The sequence below is a fragment of the Furipterus horrens genome, unplaced genomic scaffold (assembly GCF_987537825.1).
Source record: "Furipterus horrens unplaced genomic scaffold, mFurHor1.1.pri manual_scaffold_10, whole genome shotgun sequence".
In the NCBI taxonomy this organism is placed as follows: domain Eukaryota; kingdom Metazoa; phylum Chordata; class Mammalia; order Chiroptera; family Furipteridae; genus Furipterus; species Furipterus horrens.
This window is the reverse complement of record NW_028327180.1, coordinates 55,111,423-55,135,660: the sequence shown is the minus strand read 5'-3', so window position 1 is coordinate 55,135,660 and position 24,238 is coordinate 55,111,423. Positions and strand designations below refer to the sequence as shown.

The 24,238-nt window shown below is 45.4% G+C and overlaps 1 protein-coding gene and 1 pseudogene across 1 annotated transcript in view; both read left to right on the top strand.

Annotated features, from left to right (window-relative positions):
• ADRA1A (adrenoceptor alpha 1A) overlaps positions 1 to 4,200 on the top strand; it is an 85,853-nt gene extending 81,653 nt beyond the window's left edge. Inside the window, 2 exon segments of the mRNA XM_090290291.1 lie at positions 3,685 to 4,118; positions 4,120 to 4,200. Coding sequence (XP_090146417.1) covers positions 3,685 to 4,118; positions 4,120 to 4,200 — 515 coding nt within the window.
• Positions 4,201 to 20,063: 15,863 nt separating this feature from the next.
• LOC150000261 (eukaryotic translation initiation factor 3 subunit F pseudogene) lies at positions 20,064 to 23,278 on the top strand (annotated as a pseudogene).
• Positions 23,279 to 24,238: the final 960 nt, after the last annotated feature.

Here is a 24,238-nt window from a genome sequence, read left to right as displayed (position 1 = left end):
TCGAATTTTTTTAAATAAGAAAAATGCACCCTGTCTCTGGCTAATAGTGAAATTCTCAGACAAAGTAGGTTTTGGGGTTCCCTGCTCATAAATTCTCATTAAGCCCAGGCCAACCCATGCCTTTGTGAAGTGGGCTCCCTTAATCACACCTCTGTTGTATTAGGAAGAAATATTGGACAATATATTTGCATCATAATATAAGAAATTTTTCTGGAACTGATCATATTCATGTAAAACCACCAGTCCTATTGAACTTGCCACTGAGAGAAACACTCACAATAAAACACCGGGACACAGAACTTCAGCAGCAAATAAGGAGTTTATTCATGGGTCTGCAGAGCCAGCCATGAGCATGCACACCAAAGCAGAAAGAGCAAACTTGTTTTATTCTAATGCAAATAGGCCCCCTCACCCCGTTTTTCCATGAACTAGATACTCCGAAGTTACAATCTAACGTGATTACCTAAGGGTAGTGATTAACTAAGGTTAATCTGGTTATAGGTCTGTCTCCAGCTCTCTCTTGAAGTTTCCCTAACTTGTTTGCTGAGTTGTCTAGCTACATTTCCCATTTCCCTGTGTTTGGTGATGAATATCTTCCCCTCTTTGATCTTAGAGACATTTGTGATGAGCTGCGGAATGTCATTTCTTGACTTGTATACTTATATTCTCCCTTTGTTTTACTGTTGACTCGGAGACTGACTCCCTGGTTCACAATTCAATTACAGCTGGCCTTATCTGTTAATTATTTCCTACTGGTTTGAGAGTCACCAGCTTCTTTGTCCCTTACACCACTTTCTGCACATCTCAAATGAAGTTCAAAAAAGCATCTTTCCCCAAAATAAATGAACAAACAAAACTGAAACAGACTCACAGACACAGAGAGAAGACTGGAGGTTGCCAGAGGAGAGGGGGGTTGGGGGACTGGGTGAAAGACGTGAAGGGGTTGAGAAGTACAGATTCGTAGTTACAGAAGATTCACAGGGATGTAGAGTCCAGCATAGGGAACACAGTTGATAATATTGTAATAACTATGTATGGTGTCAGGTGGGTATTAGCAATATCAGCAAAACACTGTGTAAAGTATAGATTATCTAACCGCTATAGTGTGCACCTACCCTGGCTGGTTTGGCTCAGTGGATTGAGCGTCGGCCTGCGAGCTAAGTGTCGCTGGTTCGATCTTCCAGTCAGGGCACATCAGAGAAGGAAAACTCTGACTCCAAAAAACCTCCGCTGCCTTGCGGCATACCTCTTCAGGGGAAAGGCTAAGGGAGTAAACCCCGACAGAAAATCCGGAGCCGGAGTCCCTAAGGCGGTTTGACGTTGTAGTCAACACCGGCAACTCCTGCGGCGCACCTGAAGCCAAGCTGTATTGACTCCGTCTTTCCCTTGGACCCTTCAGCTGCGAAGAGAGGGGGGGTCTGCTGCATGGGCAACAGCAGACCCTCCATATCACCCTGCCCAGGCTCTGTAGCTTCAGCTTCACTGGAGAGAACACTCCAGCGTCATCGCAAGATGTCGATTCAACACGGGAGGAGACAGATACCGTGTCACTCCCGAGTCGGACTGCACAACCATTCTCGGCGGTGCAGATAGACTCTTAAGAAGCTACACCATCGTCTCTCGAGACGGACGGCTGCCGACGATAGTGTGCACCTGAAACTAATACAAATTTTAAAAAAAAGAAAAAGTATCTTTCTAATTTAGCTTCTGGCAAATATACAATTCATTACTCTATTCATCACGTTCCATCCCAAGAGATGTAGCATTCACATCTATTTTGAGATTTCATAAAGGAACTAGGCCCTAAAATCAGAATAATTTCAAATTCCACCTCTACCAGCAATCAGCTGCTTGAGTGACCTTAGTTAATTATTCAACCTCATTAAGCCACTGTTTCCTCATTTATGAGATGGGGATGTTGTTAATGATGATTAAATTGTATGTAAAGTGTTTAGCACAGAGCCTGGCTCAAATCAAGCACTCAATGTAAGTAAATTCTATTATAGGAAAACATTAAAAGCTTTGGAGCTAAAGAATAATATTTTCTCACTTCACAACCAGTGTGGATGTGTGTGTTACTTTCTTTGAGACCCATTGAACTTAGCAGGGAGTGTGCTTTGGGGATGGTAAATGGTCCTGTCCATTACCACTGTGCCATTTTGTCTTCTTTGCAATATTTAAGTTTACTCTTTGTTTCCATTTATGAGATTTTCTATGAAATTTTAGAGCATTGTTTTTTAGGTTTAAGGACACCCATCAGTTTATCAAGGCCTTGAGCTGAACCAAAAGCAAAAGCTGCACAGAGAATCAAGACCACTGGACTGGGGGTTCTGGGTCCCCTTATCCATCACTATCTTAGTACCATAGCTATCAAGTGGGTGACAACCTCTTTAATCATCATTTTTATAATTTGGAAGTTAAGTAATTGAATAAGATGATCCCCACTTTAAGGTTCCATGTGTGTTATTCTGCTGCCAACAGCTATGGGACAGCTACTGCACAAGACTTAAAGACATTTGAAACTTGATTCCTGCATTGTTAACTAATGAATAAGACTTGAGTAGGTAAAGAGGGTAGGAAAGAGCATTTTAGACACCAGGGCCCAACTTGAGAGAACAACAACAAAATGATCAATGGCTTGTCTCCATGTTTGTGGTGAGGTCTGGTTTGAGTAAAAGCACTGATGTTAGAAAGCTAGATTAGGTTGGGTTGAGTTCTGTGGAGAACCCTGAATGACAAGCAACTGGGAAGCATTTTGTAAGCACTTGGCAGCTGGCAGTCATGGGAGTATGTTGAGCAGGGAAGCATACTGTAACCTCGGAGGAAAATACAGATGCTCCTCAACTGACAACAGAGTTACGTCCCCATAAAGCTATTGTGAGCTGAAAAAGTCATAAATCAAAAGTGCATGTAACACATCTAACCTACCAAACATCATAGCTTAGCTTAATCCTGCCTACCTTACATGTGTCCAGGTACTTGCATTAGCGTACAGTTGGGCAAAATCATCTTATTGTCTCTGCCCAGCATCATGAAAGAGTATCATACCAAATATCACTAGCCCAGGGACAGGTCAAAATTCAAAATTCAAAGTGTAGTTTCTACTGAATTCACAGCATCAAAAACTGTAAGTCTAAACACAGTAGGTCGATGACCAGACTTGCAGTGTAACTGAAAATCACTGGATAAAAATTGGCAAAGCCAATATTCTGTAATTTTTGCTTTCTCAGTAAAATATGCAATTCTGGCATTCAGGAGAGAAGGAATTTATAACTATTCATGCTGTGTCTGTATAGTATTGCTTTAAAGAACAAAAGGAATAATCAAATACCCCTGTTTTTATATGGATTATTTGAATGAATTCCAACTTATTTTTAAATTCAAGCAAAACAGTTTGCATATGTAGGCTCAGCCTACATCAAGGGATGTTTTATCACTGAGGATAGTGTGGCCCTACCCACTGGATCTGCCCTCGTAATTGGCTTTGCACCTGTGAACAAATGAGAATGGTCTTTAAGGATATTGCAAAGAGTCATGTTCACTGGAGCTAGTCAAATGCACTTGGAATCATTTGAAACTTTTTTAAAAAGTAAAAGGATGCTTGTTAGCTGGTTTGCTTGTTTTCCTAACCATTGGCCAGTTGGCTTGCAAATAATATGTATGAATCTGTGTGTTTTTTTCCAGGGTCTCTCTTCCCTGATTTCAAGCCCTCCGAAACAGTTTTTAAAATAGCATTTTGGCTTGGATACCTAAACAGCTGCATCAACCCCATTATATACCCATGCTCCAGTCAAGAGTTTAAAAAGGCCTTTCAGAATGTCTTGAGAATCCAGTGTCTCTGCAGAAAGCAATCTTCTAAACAGGCCCTGGGCTACACCCTGCACCCACCCAGCCACGCCTTGGAGGGGCAGCACAAGGACCTGGTGCGCATCCCTGTGGGCTCTGGAGAGACCTTCTATAGGATCTCTAAGACAGACAGGGTCTGTGAATGGAAGTTCTTCTCTTCGCTGCCCCGCGGATCAGCCAGGATCACAGTGCCCAAAGACCAGTCAGCCTGCAGTGCCCAGGGGCGAAGGAAAGGCTGTGTGCAGGTCTGCTGCTGCGTGGGGCCCTCGACCCCCCTACCTGGGAGAGAACCACCAAGTGCCAACCGTTAAGATCCATACCACCTCCCTTAGTGAGAACAGGGAGGAAGTCTAGAGGAGAGGAAAGGTTAGAAGGCAGGCAGGATGGTCGTAGGCACCCTGTTCCCTTCCTGCTGGAAAGGCCAGTTCATTCTTCCTGGATGACAAGACAGGACCCTCCAACCGGGGACCATCTGGGAATGGGATGGGGGAGGAGACTGACTCTGGGGCAGTGGGTAGGGCCCAGTGAGGAGGGAGGATATTGCACAACCATCAAGTTCAAATTGAGGATAAACAGCACTTCCCTGAGGCCAGTGTTCTCTCGGCCATCCTCTGCCTGCTCTTCACGTCCGGCCCCTTCATCGAAAAACACCATGGGAAACAGAATTTCATGCACAGTCCCAACGACTATAAATATAGGATTATGATTTCATCATGAATATTTTCAGCGCACACTCTAAGTTTGGAGCTATTTCTTGATGGAGTGAGGGGATTTTATTTTCAGGCTGGGGAGGAAGAGCCTTACCATGGTGGCTGATACTGGGCACGTTATTTTTAGAGCAAATTTTAAACTTCACCATTTCTGATATATCCAGTGTCTCAGCTTGAGTGAACCTTGACTAAGAGATTGACCTTTTGTGGCAGTCTGACCAGATACTGCTCCTGATTCCTTAAGGATGAGGCTGGGGGCACTCATTGTCTCTGAACTGAAGGGGGCATGTCCTCCAGGCTTGGGTCTACAGAGTGCTGAAAGAACCAGTCAGCGGAAGGTAGTGGAGATGAGGGTCATTTTTTTAACTTAACTACCACGGACAAAATTCCATTAAGCAGTTCCCAGCTCAGATGGAGGAAGGCTTCTTGTGTAGCATAAAGATCAAGAGGTTGGTGTGGGGCAAGTGCTAAGTTGATGCTAAACTAGAGGCTGCAAAATTACTCCACAGACCTTTGGACATGCCTAAAAAGATCTTTTTGGGCAAATCACTTTTCCAGAGCTCCATTATGAAAATCCACAGCTGATGATATTTTGAAAGGCACCTCTTGACTTCCATTTTTTCAGAGCTGCTTCACCATTGCCTGAGGAATGAGGGCCAAGGTCCCCAGTGTACCTGCAGCATGCAGGAGTGAGCCTTATGATCCAAGTAGATCCCTCCTGTGGTTTGAGAGATACACGTGCTTAGCTTGGGAGAATGATGACTAAAAACCCATCAAAAGCAGGAGTTTGCAAAGAGTTTTTGACAGATGCCCATTTATTTTGGTATAAGATCAAGTAGCCCATTCACTTCATCTATTTCCACTTTCTCCAGGTACTTGGGGAGCATGCTCTTTTTGGCTTAATATATACCAAATTTTGGTAAACCTAAATGACTCAGTATATTTACTAAAGATAAAAATGGTAACAAAAGTAAAAATTAAAATATTTTTCACATTCCACAGTAAGGATTTAAAATGAGATTTATGGTTTTGGGATAATTATTGACTAGCATCACTGGCCTCTTTCTCCACATTTAGGTGATTTCCCCTAAGAATTTTGAAATAGATTGTAGCCATTATTTAACCTTCATGGCAAAAATATGGACAATATCATCTTTTTCTTCTTCCCTTGCAGCAAAATGATAATTTTCTTAAATCCTTCTGAAAGGCTAATACCTTTGCACACTACCATGGAGGGTATGCTTGCAAGTGGATTGGAGTTTGGTTGTTGTCTGTGTTTGGTATAAACATCACCACTTTCTCAGCCCTTGCTGGAGAGTGTCTTCTTGTTGACCAGACAGACATCCTGCCTTGTGTTCATGATTGGATTCTGGTGTTAGATGTTTGCTGGGGTGTTAGACTCTTCTGGTCTGTCTGCATGTCCCATAGCAGTTCTACCAGAGGTAGGTGTCCTTCTAGGGACGTGGGCACCAGGGCAGGATGTGAGTGTGTGAACCTCACTCCTCTCTGCCTTCAGAAGAAAGAGAATTTTCATCACTGAGAAATTTTCTCAGAATCTCACTTTAAAAACCCCCTTTTGCAAGGCCCCCCTTATAGGAAGAGCTTCGCCGTGAGAAAATGGTAATAGTTCTTCAGCAAAATATGCCTGATCTTTAAACACCTTTGCAGACAAATTTAAATATTAGCTATTAGAATGCTTAAGGTCACCAGAAGGCTAGCATTAGTGCCTCTGCTCATCGAAATAAGCAACTACAGAATGTTTCTGTCATCAGATAAAAGCCATGACAATTGTATTCATGTAATATTATCCATAAATAATTGCCTGCTATGCACTTCTCCAACCCCACTCCCTCCAGGGAGGCAAACTTTTAACATTTCTTTCCTTTCCCATAACATGGTATTGCATATGAACATTCCAATTTTACAAGAAATTAATAATGTCACCTAAAACTTAGCCCAAGTGGCATAACAATATACAAGTTATTGTTTACTCATCGACAAAAATCTCTGTACCTTTGAGCATGCCAAAAACTATCTAAAACTGTCACAGTTAGACAAATGATTGTCATATTTATACTCACATGTTTACTGCTTCTATTTGGAGTTTGAAGAATTTACCCAGGGCAACAGTGGCCAAAATGTCTTCTCTAATGTGTTATAAAAGAAGCTGCTACAGGATGGTCTAAACATCACAAAAAATCAGCTTGACATGATGGGAGAGGCAACATCTGAGTTTCTTTTGCAATTCAAATTGCATGCATTAAGAAAGGCCTTGAATCTCTTTATTCAGAAATGCCCCCGAACTTTTGCAAGGATTTCAGGAAAGCATGTTACTTGTCACCATTTTCTTCCTTTTGCCTCTGTTGTGTCTCATCCAAGACAGCCCCTGCCTGCAATTGCTCAGTGTGTGCCAGCACTCTCCAAAATATCAAGGCTTCTAACTCTCTCACCGCCTCCTTGAATTGGTCCATCCATGGTAGATAATGATAACAAGGGAAAGAAATATTTTCTTAAGGCTTTTTTGTTAGGCACTAGTGTGGGGCAGGCATTACCAGGGCGTTGTACATCCATTGTCTCTAAATGTCATAGCAACTTCACTGTCCATAGTTTGAAGATTGAAACCTGACAATTAAGAGTGATTAAGGCCCGGCCTAAGGCCAAGGAGGAACCCTGATTCAGTCCTGGTTCTCCCTAACACTCAAGTCTGCATGCTTTGTTTAGTTTTTTCACAACGCCCCTGCCTCATAAATAGTGGGGAGAAGGTCCCCCAGTGGGGCCTGGGTATGCCGAGGACACTAAGCCATACCCAAACTTTTTAATGTTTTCCTTCCTTGGGATTTGCCTGCCCATTAACCTCAGTAAACATGCTGCAAAATCTTCATTACAGCCAAACCCAATAGCAAGCCATAAATGAGAGGGTTTGGAATCTATAATTCTAGCTCTCAGATGGAACCCCGATCCTAGCGGTCATGGCCCAGAATGGTATTCAAGCCTTGCAAGGAGGACAAATCATATCAAAGTGGGAAAAGATGGACATATGAGAGAATGCAAAAGAGGCTGCATCAGCCTAAAATGGCGAAACACTCTTGTGGGTATGAAACACACTGTGCAGTACAGCATGCTGACATTACTTACTGCCACCCACTGTTCATCAGCACAGTTCCAGGGAGTATGTACGTCCCTTTTAAAGTACGTAAATTAAAACAAATTCATCACTCTTATCAACCATATTCCAACTTTTTTTTTTTTTTTTTGAGTTTGAGAAAGAGAAAAGAAATTACAGAGATCACTCAGAGCTCAGAGAGTGTGTCAAATGCGTGAATGTCATCTGTCACTGTGGAGACATGGTTCAGAGAGCTGAGCTCCAGATAGCCAGAGGCCTGGACAATCTTTGCAGGTGGAGAATTGGCTGGCAGCTGTGGCAGCTTGGCGGATGCCATCACCTTGGTCTTGGCTTTCCTTGTACAAAGAAATGATTTACATCCTGAGGGTTGGCCCCTCCTGTGGCCCCACAGCCATCCCAGCAGGCCTCCTGGCCCAGTAGGTTTCATGGTTGTGGCCAGGGGTGTGGGTGGGGGTGGCACATTTTAGGAACTATTTGCTCGGGGAGGTGATTTTTCAGCCTTCAATCACAGCTCCTTAATTACAGCTTGATACACAATCTCACTTGCTTCTGGGGCTGGTGCTGCTCAGGTCTCATTGCCAAAAGAGATGCTGCCTCTACCTACAAGGGGCTTGTTGACTTAATTCAGGAAAGAGCTCTGCCCATCAGCAAAGGGACAAGGGAACCCAGGGTCAGGGAAGGTAAACTCTGTGAGCAAAAATGGGGTGATGAAAAAGAAGGCAGAGGTGGTAACTATGGAGACAACCACAGAAGTGCGCTTACCTGTTACTCTGATTTCTTTTTGCACTGCCAGGACTTGTAACCACGAAACAGCCTGCTCACAGCTCTGTCGAGCGCAGTTAGAACACTGCTGGCATCTGCTCCTTGTCGACAAAGTGTGCTGTGGAGCGGGGCTGAGCCCAGGCTGCTGTGCGGTCCACCAGCTCCAAAAAGCAACTGCAGCCATGGCCACCAGGCCTCCGGCATCCCTGTGAGGAACTGACTGCTGCGGGCTGGGCTGGCAGAAGCAAGTCAGGACTTCAGCAAAGGACACCTAGCCCCAGCCAGTGTTCCCGTCGGCGTGACCTCGGTCATCCTCCCCAGGCCCACAGGTCACCGGGCTAAGTGGACATGCCTGCTCTGTGCAGGAGAATGTTGTTCATCCTCTGCTCCTACAGCATAGATTACTGAGTGCCCCACCTGAAGGGAAGGTGATGGCAGTTGGGGAGGGGCTGTTGAAACACCCTTTGCTGAAAGCAGGATGGATGCTTCAGGAATCTGTTGCTGCAGCTGAGAAGCCAGGAACTGCCCTAAAGTTATGGTTATTCATTTCCAAAGACAAGGTAATTATCTTTCTTTTTCATGTGGCTGGGAAGTTATTACATTACTTTCTCTCTGAGTCACAGCCAAAGTCGCCATGTTATCAGCTGGAAATGATTATTGGAAAACTGAAAAATACAGACTTAATTAGGTACAGAAAAATCTAAGAACAAATTCATACTGTATCTGGAGGAAAAAATAAAGACACTGATCTACTAAAAAGCCTGAATAATAGTAGGTGCTTTCAGTTGCAATATTAAATAAGTGAAGACAGAAAATCCCAGCATGAGTTGAATATGTCCTCCCATTTATACAATACTTTATACCTTTTAAAGTACTTCTGCCAACCTCAAGTTATTTCTGTGCATTAGTACATAATAGATTATTTGTACTTAGCATATAAAGACATAGGGTGAGGGAAGGAGGGAGAGATTTAAGGATTTCTTTGAATCTTCCCATGAGCCTTCAATATCCCCAAGGTCCAATGTGTGTCCTGAGACCCTGCTTTCCATGTTACTAATTCATCCCTGATCCACGTTTCCAGCTCTGTTTGTACCTTCTCTCCTGGTACAGCTCAGCAGGGCCGAGTGCATGTTTGCCTGTGCTGCTCTCATTGGCGGATGCAACTCTGCTCTCCCTCCCTAGATAGTCAGCAGCAAAGCTATGGAAATAAGCAGGGCAGGAACTCGTCAATGGGGGGAATGCAGAGATCCCAAAAGAGAGTTCAGAACCCTCCTTTGCCTGGAGCCTGAGAGGCATTGCACATACCCTGACGATCCATCACCATCAGCAAACTGCTCACTTCCTCTCCTGCACCAATGCTGGGCATGGGAAGTACAGAGAGGCACAGACAGTCCCTAGCTAATGAGCTGGGTGCATTCCAAGCTCACGTGTTGCAAGTCAAGAATGCCTTCATTCTTCCAAGAGACATTGTTAGAAATGGGGGAAGGGAAGGATGTTCCCAGATGAACTAAAGAATAAAGCCCTATTTAATGTATACCAGGGGTTGGAATACTTTTTCCTGTAAATAGTAGACATCTAGGAATTGTGGGGCCCTATGGTCTCTATCACACATGCTTTGTTTAATTGGGGTAGGGGACAATCCTCTAAAAATGTAGAAACCAGTCTTAGTCCACAAGCACAGGCCAGATTTAGCCCATGGGCCATAAATTGCCATCCCCGGTCTATACTGCTGCCAGCTTACACAGCTGTGAAAATAACACTGAGTGGTGGATTCTGGAGTTCAACATACAAGTGTCTTTTTTTACATGCCATTGACACATCTCCACCTCACTACTTTAATGTTCCCAACCCGCATGGGTTGTTGGCTATAAAGTAACAAGTTCATAATCAGGGGTGGGACCTGCTCCATATGACCTCTCCCCACAAAACATACACTTAGTCTATCATTGTGACTTTCTACATAGGCCTCAGGGTGCGAGGAAAGCACCCAGCACCCCTTCCTCTGTTGTGTTTGGTAGAACAGCAAGTCAGTAGAAGCCCACGGAGTCCATGGGGACATCTCAGCTTTTCACCTCACGGGCCTGGCACAACCTGGCTGACTCTGAGCGTAACAACTAGTAGGTTCATAGGACCAGGACCCATGTGAAGTCCCTCTGAGGCCCTGGTAGAGTGGCACCCTGAGGCCCTCGGGGCACAGGTGGCTTCTTGGGAGGGCCTCCTGATCACAGCACCCTGCACCGGGGCCTGGAGACTGTGCCCTGGAGCTCATTGTGAAGTGGGACACAATGACGTTCGGAGGTAGGGAGGAGTCTTCCCAAAGACAAATGGTAGTTTCTAGCAGGTTTCTCCTCCTCCTCTTCCTTCTTCTTTTTCTATTTTTCCTTTTTGTTTAAGTCTGAAATTGCTTAATTTGACACCTCCTGGGGCGTGATGAAGCCACAGTTGGCTGAGCCAGCACTTGGTTGGAGGGACCTGCTTCCCTGCTGTCCCTCCAGTCCCGATGGGCAGTGACAGGAGGAAGCAAAGTATCCCGTTCCCATGACCTGGGGCAGTGAGTTCGAAGTGTTAAGGGATGAGGTTCTCGGGCAGGGCTCAGAGTGGGGCCTGGAGCAGTAATGGGTGCAGAACTGACATGGAAGGACCTGGAAGGACAGAGGCCAGTAATGGCACCACCATCTTCACTGGGCACAGAAAGGAGGCTTGGGCTTCCCTCTTGGAGCAGCAGCTTCCCTTCCTTTCTCTGGTCCCCAGTCATTCCTGCTCCTTTTTCTTTCTTCTTTCCATCTTCTTTCTTCATCTCTTCCTCTCTCTCCATAACTCCACCCTCCCCTACTTGCCGACTTACAGGCAGTGACAGACATTGGCATGGGTGCCCTTACTCCTGTGGGTGCCAGGTCCTGTGGGATAGAGTGTTCCGTGCAGCACCCTAGGGGACAAAGTGGGATCACCTCAGCCCCTTGGTCCCCTCACCATCAGGCCTGATGCTGCAAGCTGCAGCCCCCACCCCGCAGCCTCCAAGGGCCCAGGGCAGGAGGCAGGCCTGCTGGGGAGGGCTCACTCAGGGTTCCCCCCAAGGACTTTCACCCTCTGCCCACGCTGCTGTCTTCTGCGCTTATACTATTAGTCCCCAATGAAATGTGCAAACACATATGCAGCTACCTATCAGAACAGCTGGTGGTCAGGAGAGGTACCTGCCTGTCCCCTCCCCCAGAGGTACAGCTCTTCTTCCCAGCCGCCACCTCTCACTTCCTAACAACTTAAAACCCTCTGACAATTTACCCAGCCCTATAAGGTTACCTTCTCTTTCTCTTCTTCATCCTTTGTCTGTTGCCTTTGTGGTTTTTTTCCCTTTCACTTTCCCTCAGTCTTCAAAGCCCTGATTAATCTGATAAAGCAAACTTGGTTTTGTGTTAGCATTAAGCACTGCTGACCCATGCAGAACTCGGTGAAAGGTTCCTTCCACCCGGTGCTTCTGCCCTGTGTCCCTGTCCCGCCAGCCCCTCTGCTCCTGGAACTCGCTCACAGACTCCCTCTACTCTCTCATCATATCGGGAATGTATCTACTCCAGATAAAGCATCCTCTCTCCCCTGATGTGCTCCTGCTTCTGCTGACACAGCTCACGCACTTGTAATCCCCCATATTCAAGTGCTCAGCTGCTACAGCCAAGTGCCACAGGTGGTGGCTTCAACCACAGACATTTATTCTCATGGGCCTGGAGGCTGGACATCTGGGATCCAGGTGTTGAAGAGCTGTTCCCCCTGAGGCCCCTCTCCTTGGCCTGCAAACAGCCGCCTTCTCCTTGTGTCCTCACGTGGCCTTCCCTCTGTGCACGCCAATTACCTCTTCTTACAAGGACGCCAGTCAGATTGGATCAAAGACCATCCTCATGGCCTCATTTTAACTTAATCACCTCTTTAAAGGTCCTGTCTCCAAATACAGTCATATTCTGAGGTACTAGTGTTAGGATCACACATGAAATTTGGGGTGGGGGCCACAATTCAGCCCATAACACTTTCCTTCCCATTCTTTCTTTCCACAATTCTGCTCCCAGGTCAGATGTTCAGATGCAGCCCTTCCTGAACGCCTTCTCCGAGTTCCTACAGCAATGGTCTGTGAAATGCATCTGGCAACTAATGATGCATTTTATTGTGATCTTTCTGTTGCTTTTTAAAATCTATATTTTTTCACTTTAAATCATACTTTACATGGTACCCATATAGGTTCCACCTTCTCAACTGGATGGAAACTAGGGAGGGCAGGAACTGTCATATCACCCTGTTTGCAGTCCTCAGCCCCTGGGTGGTCACATCTGATGATCAGGACCCTCCTGAGCAGGCAAAGAGAGAGGGGACAAAGAGGGAGAGACCCAAGCACTAGTTACAGGCAGGGGCTAGAGAGCAGGTCCACAGGGACTTGTAAATACCAGATGACCCACCAGGAAGACTTGGGTACTAGTTGAAAACACTTGGTTTCTGGAAAGTCACAGTGACATTCTCATAGGCTGCAGAGCACAGCAGTGGGGAGCCCCAGGTGCATGCCATCTCGAGCAAGGCAGGCACTCAGGAATGCAGACACTGTGAACGGGACAGACCCCAGACTGTGAGAGCAAGGTGAGACAGCAAGGCAGGACCAAGAAACAATGTCAGAACCTGGTCCTGGGAGACGGGTGGCCAAGGAGCACATGGGGGGCTGTGATCACCTCGGGTCCCCCAATCCCAGCGACAGGTGAGTCGTACATCAGCTTCAGTCCAATCAAGAAATGGAAAGAGGAGAAGTCATGTGACAAGGCAGCACCTGCAAAAGGAGTGTAGTAAGGCCAGAACCATCCAAAAACAGGTTTGAATGAGTGTAGCAATAGTTTATTGATTTATCCACTTAAAAATAAAATAAATTAAAATAAATGTGTCTTTCTTCCCCCGCTCTAGTCCCCATTCCTTTTGCTAAACCCAGCCTATCTTTCATGATGAAGAGATTTCAGCTCTTCAGCATAACTAATTGAAGTCTCAAGGGTGGGAAGGCCCTTGGCCCATTAATCAAAAGCTGAGTGTCAGGATAAATGCTTCTCAGTCCACAGCACGTCCCCCACCCAGGCCCTGTGTCACAATAGAGTGGCTGTCATTGTAAAGGGCAAGGAAAGGTGGAGCGCTGATGAATGGGGAGGTGAACAAGCAGCGTTAGTCAAAAATGAGAATGCCCAAATTTACTCTGACAAGTAGGAAGGCTGTTAAAAAATAAGTTGATGAGGTACCTTTAAGAGGAAAATAAGCAAGTATGACAAATATTTAAATAACAAGTCATTGCTAATTTTCTACATACTTTCTTAAGGAGGGTAAATAAACATTCATTAGGGAGCAATTGAATAAAAAAGCGGGTCCCATGCTTGCTTTTGTCTCCTGCAGTCCACCGGACTCCTGCCTTCCTCTTCTGAGCATCACACACCTCCCCCATACTGAACGACCCCTATACTGAATGACCCCCATGCTGAACTTCAGTGCATGGGCACTGAGGTCCTGCCACAGAAATGTTGTTTCACCTTTTAAAGCCTGACTCCAAACACAGGCTGTCTTCCTCAGATGTGGAGGGAGGAAAATAGCTCATTTTGGTCTCTGGGGTGTAACAAGTCACCCGCAGTCCATGCTCTGGTATTGCAACACCTACACATCCAACACTGCAAGCAATGGAATGAATGCCCCAGACAATGCCCTGTGATGAAGCAGGGCATTGTCAGAGATAAAGTCAAAATAGTAAAAATGACGTTTTTAATTGAATTTATTGGGATGAAATTGGTTCATAAAAGCATGCCGGTTTCAAGGGTACAACTCAATGAAACATCATCAGCACACCGCTCAGGCACCTATCACCCCAGGCAAAGTCTCTTTATGTTCCCATTCATCCCCTCTTAGCCCACCTCCACCTCCCCAAACTCCTCTTCCCCTCTGACTATCACCCTACTGATGTCTGTGTCTATGTGTTTTATGTATATATATAATGGTTTTATAATCTCTTTGCCTTCTTTTATTCAGTCCTCCAACCCCCTCCCCTCTGACAGTTATCAGTCTGTTGCATGTATCTATGTCACTGTTTCTATTTTTTCTGTCAGTTTATTTTGCTCATTATATTCCACATATACGTGAGGTTCTATGGTATTGTATTTGTCTTTCCCTGTCTTACTTCACTTAGCATAGTACTCTCTATATCCACCCATGCTGTTGCAAAAGGTACCACAGCTTTTTTATCCGCTCATCTACTGGTAAGCACTGGGGCTGTTTTCAGATATTTACTATTGTAAATAATGCTGGAATGAACATAGGGGTGCATATATTTTTTTGAATTAATGTGTTGGGTTTCTTCAGATACAGTCCCAGAAGTAGAATCTCTGGGTCATAAGGCAGTTCCATTTTTAATTTTTTGAAAAAACTCCATACTGTTTTCCACAGTGGCGGCACCAGTCTGCGTTCCCACCAACAGTGCATGAGGGTGCCCTTTACTTCACATCCTCGCCAACACTTGTTGTTTGTTGATTTATTGGTGGTAGTCATTCTAAGAGGTATGAGATGATATCTCATTGTGGTTTTAATTTGCATTCCTCTGATGACATTGAGCATTTTTCCATGTCTCTTGGTCATCTGTATGTTCTTTTTGGAGAAGTGTCTATTCAGGGCCTTTGCCCGTTTTTAAATTGAGTTGTTTGCCTTTTTGGTGTTGAGTTGTATAAGTTCTTTCTATATTTTGGAAATTAATCCCCTATCATATGTATTATTGGCAAATATGGTCTCTCATGCAGTGGGTTCCCTTTCCATTTTGTTGATAGTTCCTTTAGCTGTGAAGAAGCTTTTTAGTTTGATGTAGTCCCATTTGTTTATTTTTTCCTTTGTTTTCCTTTCCCAAGGCAATATGTCAGCAAAAATATTGTTATGAGAAACGTCTAAAATTTTACTGCCTATTTTTACTTCTAGGATTTTTATGGTTTTATGGCTTACATTTAAGTCTTTAATCCATTTTGAGTTTATTGTTGTGTATGGTGTAAATTGATGGTCTAGCTTTATTTATTTTTTTGCATGTATCTGCCCAGTGTTCCCAAGACCATTTATTGAAGAGACTGTCTTTACCCCTTTGTAAATTCTTGCCTCCTTTGTCAAACATGAATTGACCATAAGGACATGGGTTTGTTTCTGGGCTCCCTGTTCTATTAAATTGATCTACATGCCTGTTCTTATGCCAATACTTGGCTGATTTGATTACAATGGCCTTGTAGTATTGTTTGATATTAAGTATTATGATTCTTCCAATTTTGTTCTTCTTTCTCAAAATTGCTGAGGCTATTCAGGGTATTTTGTGGTCCCATGTAAATTTTTGGAATATTTGTTCTAGGACTGTGAGATATGCCATTGGTAAAAAGTGACATTTTTGAAGCATTTACTATATGCCCTTCACACATTTTTGATAGAGTGAAATGTAAGATTTTACAGTCGCATTGCAAAGGAAACATTTTCACAGAGAACCCAAACAATGTTGTGAGTATGAGGAGGAGAAAGACAGTAACGACTGTAGGGAGTTCAGGAAAAAGAGAAAGGCTGGTGCAAGTTGAGCCTTGTGGGTACCGCTTCCAGGAGGTCACCTGTGCTGGTCACCTGGCTTGCTGAACCCTTGGTCTGACCTTAGTCAGCTCTACCCCAGCCATTCAGAGATGGGGAACTTTCCACATCTTGTAAGTGGTGTTGTAGGAGGAACAGTGGCCTAGAAGCCACAAGTTCTGGGCCTAATTTCAGGCCCCATCTCTGTGCCGACATTAGGGATCCTGGACAAGCCACTTGGCCTCTTGTGACCTGATATTTCTCACCTGTGAAATGTGGTAGGCATGTGTAATGAAGTTAACTATAGGCAATCATAGTAAATCCCAGTATATGCCAGCACTCTGTCCCTGTCTGCATTTCCCCTTCCAAATGCCGTATAAGTCAAACAAATCAGATTACCTTTCAGGTATCTTAAAGCACTGAAAACTGCACATGCAGGAATGACAGAATAAGTCTTTTTTTAAAACTCTTTTTCCTAGTTCAGGTAGATAGGTTTCCAAAAGTTGGTCTTCCCCAGTTCAAGACACAAATTACCCTTTCATTAGAAAGGAAGTACTAAATGGATGTTGCACTGTTCCTTGGATGCTATAATTCCTCAATTTAGGGTGCTGGGCACCAAATTTCAAGTTTCAGTTATTACTCCCTGCCCACCAACCCCCACCCCCAGCTATACTATTTTCTTTGGGCTAGAAATATCCCTGCCAGAATGTTTGTTTTCACTTTTATTTTTAAATATATTCTATTATGTTGTTACAGTAGTTCCAATTTTCCCCCCCTTTGCTCCCCTCTGCCCAATACCCCTCTTCCCTCCAGCAATCCCATCCCCCTTAGTTCATGTCTACAGGTTGTGCACATAAGTTCTTTTGCTTCAGCCTTTCCTATATAATTCTTAACTTCCCGTCTATTTTGTACCAACCATTTATGCTTCTTAATCCCTGCACCATATCCCCATTTCTTCCCCTTCCCCCCTCCCAGCTTATAACCCTCCAAATGACCCCCATACCTATGATTCTGTTCCTATTCTGGTTTGGTTAGTTGGATTTTGTTTTTATTTTTTAGATTCAGTTGTTGATAGTTGTAAATTTGTTGTCATTTCGGTGTTCATAGTTTTGATCTCCTTTTTCTTAAGTAAGTCCCTTTGAAATTTCACATAATAATGGCTTCGTGATCATGAACTCCTTTAGCTTCACCTTGTCTGGGAAACACTTCATCTGCCCTTCCATTCCAAATGATAGCCTTGCTGAATAAAGTAATCCTGGTTGCAGGTTGCCTTTCATCACATTGAATACTGCTTGTCAGTCCCTTCCTGCCTGCAAAGTGTCCTCTGAAAAATCAGCTGATAGTCCTATAGGCACCCCACTGTAGGAAGCTCTCTGCCTCTCTCTTGCTGCCCCCAGAACTCTCTCTTTACCTTTCACCTTTGGCATCTTAGTCATGATGCGTCCTGGTGTGGTCTCCTCTGGGTCCAGATCGCCCGGGACCCTCTGTGCTTCCCAGACCTGTATGTCCATCTCCTTCACAAAATTTGGGAAGTTTTCCTCATTGTTTTCAATTCTTGCTTCCTCATTCTGCACTGGTTGACTGTTTTTTTCTTCCTTAAGTTCCAAGTCATTGATGTGAACCCCAGTTTCCTTCCCTTCACCATTGGTTTTGTGTGGATTTTTCTTTGTTTCCCTTAGCATAGCCTTCAGTTCTTCTCTTATGCGTCTGCTATACTCAAGCATATCTGTCAAGCCTATGAGCATCTTTATCACCAGTGTTTTGAATTCTGTGTCTGTTAGGTTGTCTGTCTCTTTATCTGTTAGGTTGGCTATCTCCACATCACTTAGTTCTCCCCCTGGAGCCTTGATCCATTCCCCCTTTTGGGCCATACTCCTCTTGTCTCCTCATTCTGACAGGCTCCGGTGTTTGTTTGCTTCTGTGTCCCTTGGGTAGAGCTGTCACTCCTGTTATGTTGTAAGGAGTGGAGCCTTAGGGATTCATCAGTGCAGGGCGACCTGTTTCACCGGGTTGTAGCGCTATATGTGGGGAAGGGGTCCTAGAGGGAACAATGCCGCCTGCCCAGAACTCGCCCCTTTTCCAGGCACCTCTCCCACTTCCGCACCAGACTGGTGCCTCTCTAGTTGCTGCCCCAGCTGTCGTTCCCAGAGTGGGTGGGTCTGCAGGCATTCTAGGACCATGGGAGCCCTTTAAACAGGTGGACTCTGCTGAGAGACCAGCAGTTTCTGCCTCTGCCCCAACCGCCACTGGTCTGCACAGTCAGAAACAATGAGGCTTAATTTTCCCCAGTGCTGGGACCGTGAGCTTCTAGGGCCAGTGAGGAGTTGGGAACACTCCCCAGGTGTGCCTCCTGACTTTTTAAAAATGTGTGTCTGCTTTCTGCCAGCCCGCCACTGTTGCAGCTGCTGCCGCTGCTGCTGCCACTGCTGCCACCACACCGTGCCCTCTCCACCCCGGCTCCACTCCTCCTACCTGTATGGATGATATTTCTTCTTTATATCTTTGTTTGCTGGACTTCCAGGTAGTTTGATTTTCTGGAACTTCTGGTTGTTTCTAGCTTTGATGTAGTTGTATTCCTTCTTAGTTGTGGAGGGAGAGGTAGTGTGTCTGTCTATGCCTCCATCTTGGCCAGAAGTCCTGTTTTCACTTTTAAAACCAGACTGACTGTATTACTTTGAAGCTTTCAACTGAACTCTTGGGCAGCCCAGAACAAGGGTGCTGGTGCTGGTGTTTGTAATCTCTCGCCTGACTACTCACTTGGCACAGAAAGTATTTTGTTATCATAGTTATTCTATAAAAGACACTGTATAGAACACTGTCATTACATAAAAGATGTGTGTGTGTTGGTAAAATCAATGTTGTGAGAAACAGGAATAATTCTGATCACTGGAAGACACTAGAGTATTTGAAGCAGAGCTTGGGTTTAAAATTATCTCAGGAAACAGGGCTGGGCAGTGCTTGGCCTGGGCAAGTGTCAAAAGTAAGTGTTTACAAGACAAGAGCAAATTCCTAGTCATGACCCACAGGCAGTTTAAACTGTAGCTCGAGTTGAAATCCACTTCATGAGAGCACCAGCTCTCAGTCTCAGCCCCAATGGCAAGCACTGTCCCAGAGACCACGATACTTCTGTTACCCTTCAAGGATCCCCAGAGCCCCTCTGGGCAGGTGGTTGACAGCAAAGTCCATACTGCAAGCTCTGCTCACATGACTCAGTCTGCCTTGGGAAGCAACCACTCAAAGGCTGTGTTTGACAGGGACCCTCTTCCGTGGTCTCTCGTGAGTTAGAATGTCAAACTTGTTTTACGTGGGGTGAGGTTCTTGACCCAACTCCGTTTTGCATAAACACGGTCCATGTCTGTTTTGGTCTCCTTGGTCTTGAGAAGCAACTGCTGAGTTGTGGCAAGGGTGGGCTGGCTGATGTGGACCACAGTTAAAAGTCTTTTCTCACAGAGAGAGAGGAAGGAAGCCAGGGCATTGCCTGCAGGGGATCAGAGTATGGCTGGGCTGGTGGACAGGGAAGTAAGTGTGAGCCCTGATTTATAAAGGATCAAAGTATAAACTTGTAAACATGGCGTATGGTTTTTGGAGTAAGAATTCCTACTCTACAGAAGGATAAAATGTGGGTCATGTTGATGCATGATGCTTTGTATATTAAAACTATTCATACAATTCATTAACTGTCAATCTGCCTTGATTTTTAAGGGACAGATACCCATTGCATGAAGCCCGGTTTAAGTTCATGTGCACTGTCCTTCCTCCCATTGCAGGAGGGTGTCCATCCCAGCCTCTACCCTGCTACCCACTGTCAGGAGCCTGTATGTCTATAGGGATGTGCTTCTTTATCAAGAGTTCATTTAAGACACAAATCTAACATAATACTATTGTCAGCACTGAGGCAACAGTGACTTAAGGAGTGACTGTGACTATAAAGTGAACAAAAAACAGGTTTGGGAAACAAATAGCTCAATTTTTTGAAAGTCAGCTTAGCATAGCCCCCCCTGGTGTGTTCTCAAAAGTTAAGCACTCCATGCTCCTCTCTCAACAAGATGGCTGCACCAGCAGTACTGGCGCGTGTCCCTCCAGCCACTCCAGACTCCGCTGAGGCCCCAGCTGAGGCCCCAGACCCAGCCGCAGCCTCAGCTCCAGCGCCGGCTCCAGTTTGAGCACCGGTTCCAGCTCCCACTCCGGCACCAGCCTCATGCCCGGACCTGATGGCCACAGCAGCTGCAAGCATGGCTCTGGGTCAGAGCCCAGCCCCAGAGCAGACCCCTGCACAGTCGCTGTCTGGTCCTGCTGTGCTAGGCCCTTCCCTGACAGCCATGTGGTTTGGCTGCACCCAGTCATTTTGGCCTCCATCGTGGACAGTGACGAGTGATGAACGATGCGACAACGGTGCTGCCCGAGTTGTTAGGACTCTGCTGGGAAGCATTGACAAGCACTCGGTGGAAGTCACCAATTGCTTTTCAGAGCCACACAGTGAGTTAGGAGATGAGTTGGCTGCTGACATGGAATTTGCTAAGAACATGTATGAAGCACAAGAAAGTCTTTCCAAATGAGCTTATCCTGGGCTGGTACTCTACAGGCCGTGACATCACAGAGCCCTCTGTGCAGATCCCTGAGTACTACAGCCAGGAAGTCCCCAATCACATTCACCCCACTGTGGACACAGCCTCCGTCCGGAGTGGTCACATGAGCACTTTCATGAGTGTCCCTGGGAGGATCATGGGGGTGATACTCACACCTCTGACAGTGCTCTATGTGTATCATGACACTGAGCACTTTGGACTTAACCTGATCATGAAGACCTGTCTTAGCCCAGCTGGGTGATTGGACTCACGTGACTTGCAGCAGGTGGCAGGGCCATCAGTGGCATCCAGGATGCCCTCAACACAGTGTTGCAGTATGCAGAAGATGTGCTGCCTGGAGAGGTGTCAGTGAACAGTACTGTGGCCATTTGTGGGTGAGTCTGGTTAACCAAGTACCCAAGTTAGCTGTTGAAGATGTTGAGACCATGCTCAACAGCAACATCCATGACCTGCTGCTGCTAACCTACCTGGCCAGTGTCCAACAGTCATAGATCGCCCTCAGTAGGAAACTTGTAAACCTTTGAATGTCCACAGCAGTACTCCTTCCACTCTGGCTCCTGCTTTAGGACTCAGAATGGAGTAAAGTGGAAATGGAAGAGTCACACTGAGTGAGTCAACTGCTGTGATCCTAAATAAACATAGCCTATCTTTTGTAAAAAAAAAAGTTAAACACTAAAGTACCTTTTGTGTTCCTCAAATTGTAGCACATTCACAGGAGTAGAAAAAGTGCTGCTGCAAGACAGAATCGCTTTCCTCCAAGAGAAGCTACAATTGCACTCCATGGCTCTTTCATTCACTGGCTGTCTGTGCTGTCTGGAGAAGCTCCAGGCACAGGCCCAAGAGTGGACGTGTGGCCTTGCCTCAAGGCTCTGGTGGTCTGTGGAGAGTGCAGGTGAGTCAGCAATTACAGTAGACAATAATAAGCATTGTGACCAAGTACTCATGCGGTCTCTTGGGAGTTTGGTAGAGGGCACCAGCCCAGCCTCTGAGGTAGTAGGCCTCTCAAAAATGGTGACCTCTGTTGGCTCCTGGAGGATGGAGTGGAATGGGATAGAAGGAGTTGCTCCAATCAAGCAAGGAGCGAACCCAAGCAGCGGCCCGGGGTCCCTGCCCCTCAGGCAGGTGCAGAGTTGCCCGCTGCTCCAGTCTGGGAGGGCAGGACGGTCAGCCTTGCTTATGGTGATGTCCGCTTGGCTCTGCAAAGCCTGTCCCTCTGAAGGCCAACCATGCCTGCTTTTCTTCTCACTTGTTTCTTTCTAAGCCAACGAAGGACCAAGGAAGAGCCAGTAGCCAATGTGTTCAGGGGCTCTCCTGACAAAGCGCCCACGTTTGGCTCAGTTGAAAGTTGAAAGGTCTTGATTTCTCAGCCGTCTGAATCACTTTGTTCTCAAAGCTCAGTATAGCCTTGCAGCAGGATGGCTAAGCAGGGGAAGGTCTGTTTCTTTCTCATCATGCAAAAAACATTTGCTTGAACATAAAGTGGCTCACTGGTGAGGATAACCACATGCTTTGGAAGTCTTAACCAACAAATTTTATAGGATACCATTTAACATTTTCAAAAATTGTGGAATTGTTTTTAGCAAGAAAATGTTCTGCCATAAGTTTTAAGAGAAAGAGTATTTTCCTACAAAAAAAAAAAATCCAGAAAATAATTGGGTCACGACAGTACCCCAAAGCTGGCTCCACACTGGCCCAGCATTGAGGGGTCAGTATCTTACTTTCTGTTGTGGCACAGTCAGAGTGAAGGGGCCAAGAAGGTACTGCGACCCGAATGCTGTAGATGCGACAGCGAAGCTGAAGCAGCAATGAAGGCTGTGTGCAGCTCTTTTATCACAAGCAACTAGCGCTTAGGAAGGATGTGACTTGCTGGGGGGAATAAAAACAAATTTGAAGGTTCATTTTTCTGTGAAATTAAAACTGTATTTTAGTAAACAAAGCTGACGTAGCGGCTTTGGACACTGCCCAGCTCACAGCAGCCTTTCTGCTGCTCTGCCCTTAGAGCTGCTCACAGCACGGACAGGGCACTTGCACGTTGCCAGACATGCCTGGGTGGGCTGGCTGGCCCGGCCCAGCTGCTGTGGCTTTCCTCTAATCCGTATGACTGCTGCGGCAAATAAGATCCCCGAAAGCGACACTTTCTAACTATATCCTGTCTGTGAACCATGCCCACCTCCAGGTTTTGGTATTTGGTCCATTTAATTGATCTTTCCCCCTTCCCCACCATGCTGCAAACAAAGTATCTGCATGGTGCTGAGAGTTTGGTATGCCCTCTGAGCCAAAAGGAGAATATTCTCCCAGGTCAGATAACTATGTTCACTCATGTAAATTGTTATATTTATACTTGAATTTGCTACAGCGTTTTGTACCGACACCCAGTCTGACTCCAATGGCTTCTAAAACAGTTCATTTCTTTTAAATGGACTCAGTGTGCTTGGAATGTGCTGTTTAAATGTTTCTGAATTTTCTACATGCCATTTTTACAGTCCATGTGTTCATTGTGTGATGTGGTAAAGAATCAACTACTTTGGTTGTGTTTTTTTTTAAATAAATGTATATATTACTAAGAAGCTGAACAAATTATTGAAAAATATACTTGATGGATCATGCAGCCTGCTGTTAAAAATAAATTTATTTAATAAAGTGAATGATCAAATTCTAAACATTTATATTGTCCTTCTAAATGTGGATGCCATAATACTTGTGGTGTTGAACATGGATGTATGTTCTCTAATAAAATATTTGAAACGTTTCTTTAAACACACAACTCCTGGTTCTTCAATCACAATGTGTTATTCACAAGCCTGTTGAAAGCGGCGTGGGCAACTGAGAGAAGAGCGCTGGCATCCTCAGCCAGCTGCATACTGTGGACTGTACACAAGACACTTGGATTGTAGCATTCAGGGCTCCAGTAAGAGCCCAGGTACAAGTGCATTGTCAGGGTTAGAGGCAGGGACAGGTGACAGTGGATGTATCAAGTGACCCAAAGCCAAAGCAACAGGTTAGGGGGCTAGAGGTCAGCAAAGGTCATGGGCAACCCAGTTCAAGGAGAGTTCTTCTGTAGAGATTCTTGCCTGACAAAAGTCTCAGAGCCTGGGAGCCCCAGCAGCAGCTCTTCAGCCCCACTACCTCAGTGGGACTCCTTGACAGTGTGGTGTCATTGCTAGGGACAAGACCATGGGAGTCAAATTGTCCCAGGTTCCAAATTCCCTCAACCACTCATCACCTAGAGAACCAACATCTCTAAATCTCAGTTCTTTCTTCTAAAACATGAATACAGTTACTGAACATCGCTGAGCATGTTGCTGGGATATTAAAAAAAAAAATGCATGTAAGATGTTTAGGAAAGTGCCTGCTAGCTAGCTAGCATTCAGCAATTACAGGCTGCTCATTTTCTGATTGGCCTTGCCGGTTTTGCTGTGGCTGTCATCTTGGCTATCCACAGAGACAGACATTACCTTCCCACTGAGGAGGGACCACTACTTTTTACCCAAAGCCCTCAGCCTCTAAGTCAAACAATAGCATGGCATCTACAGCAATTTGGGTTTTGCCAGGTGGTGTCAGGTCCTGTGGGTGCTCTGCTGGTCAGGACCCAGGCTCAGTGAGCATGACTGCAACCTCACCGTGCCGGGACCCCC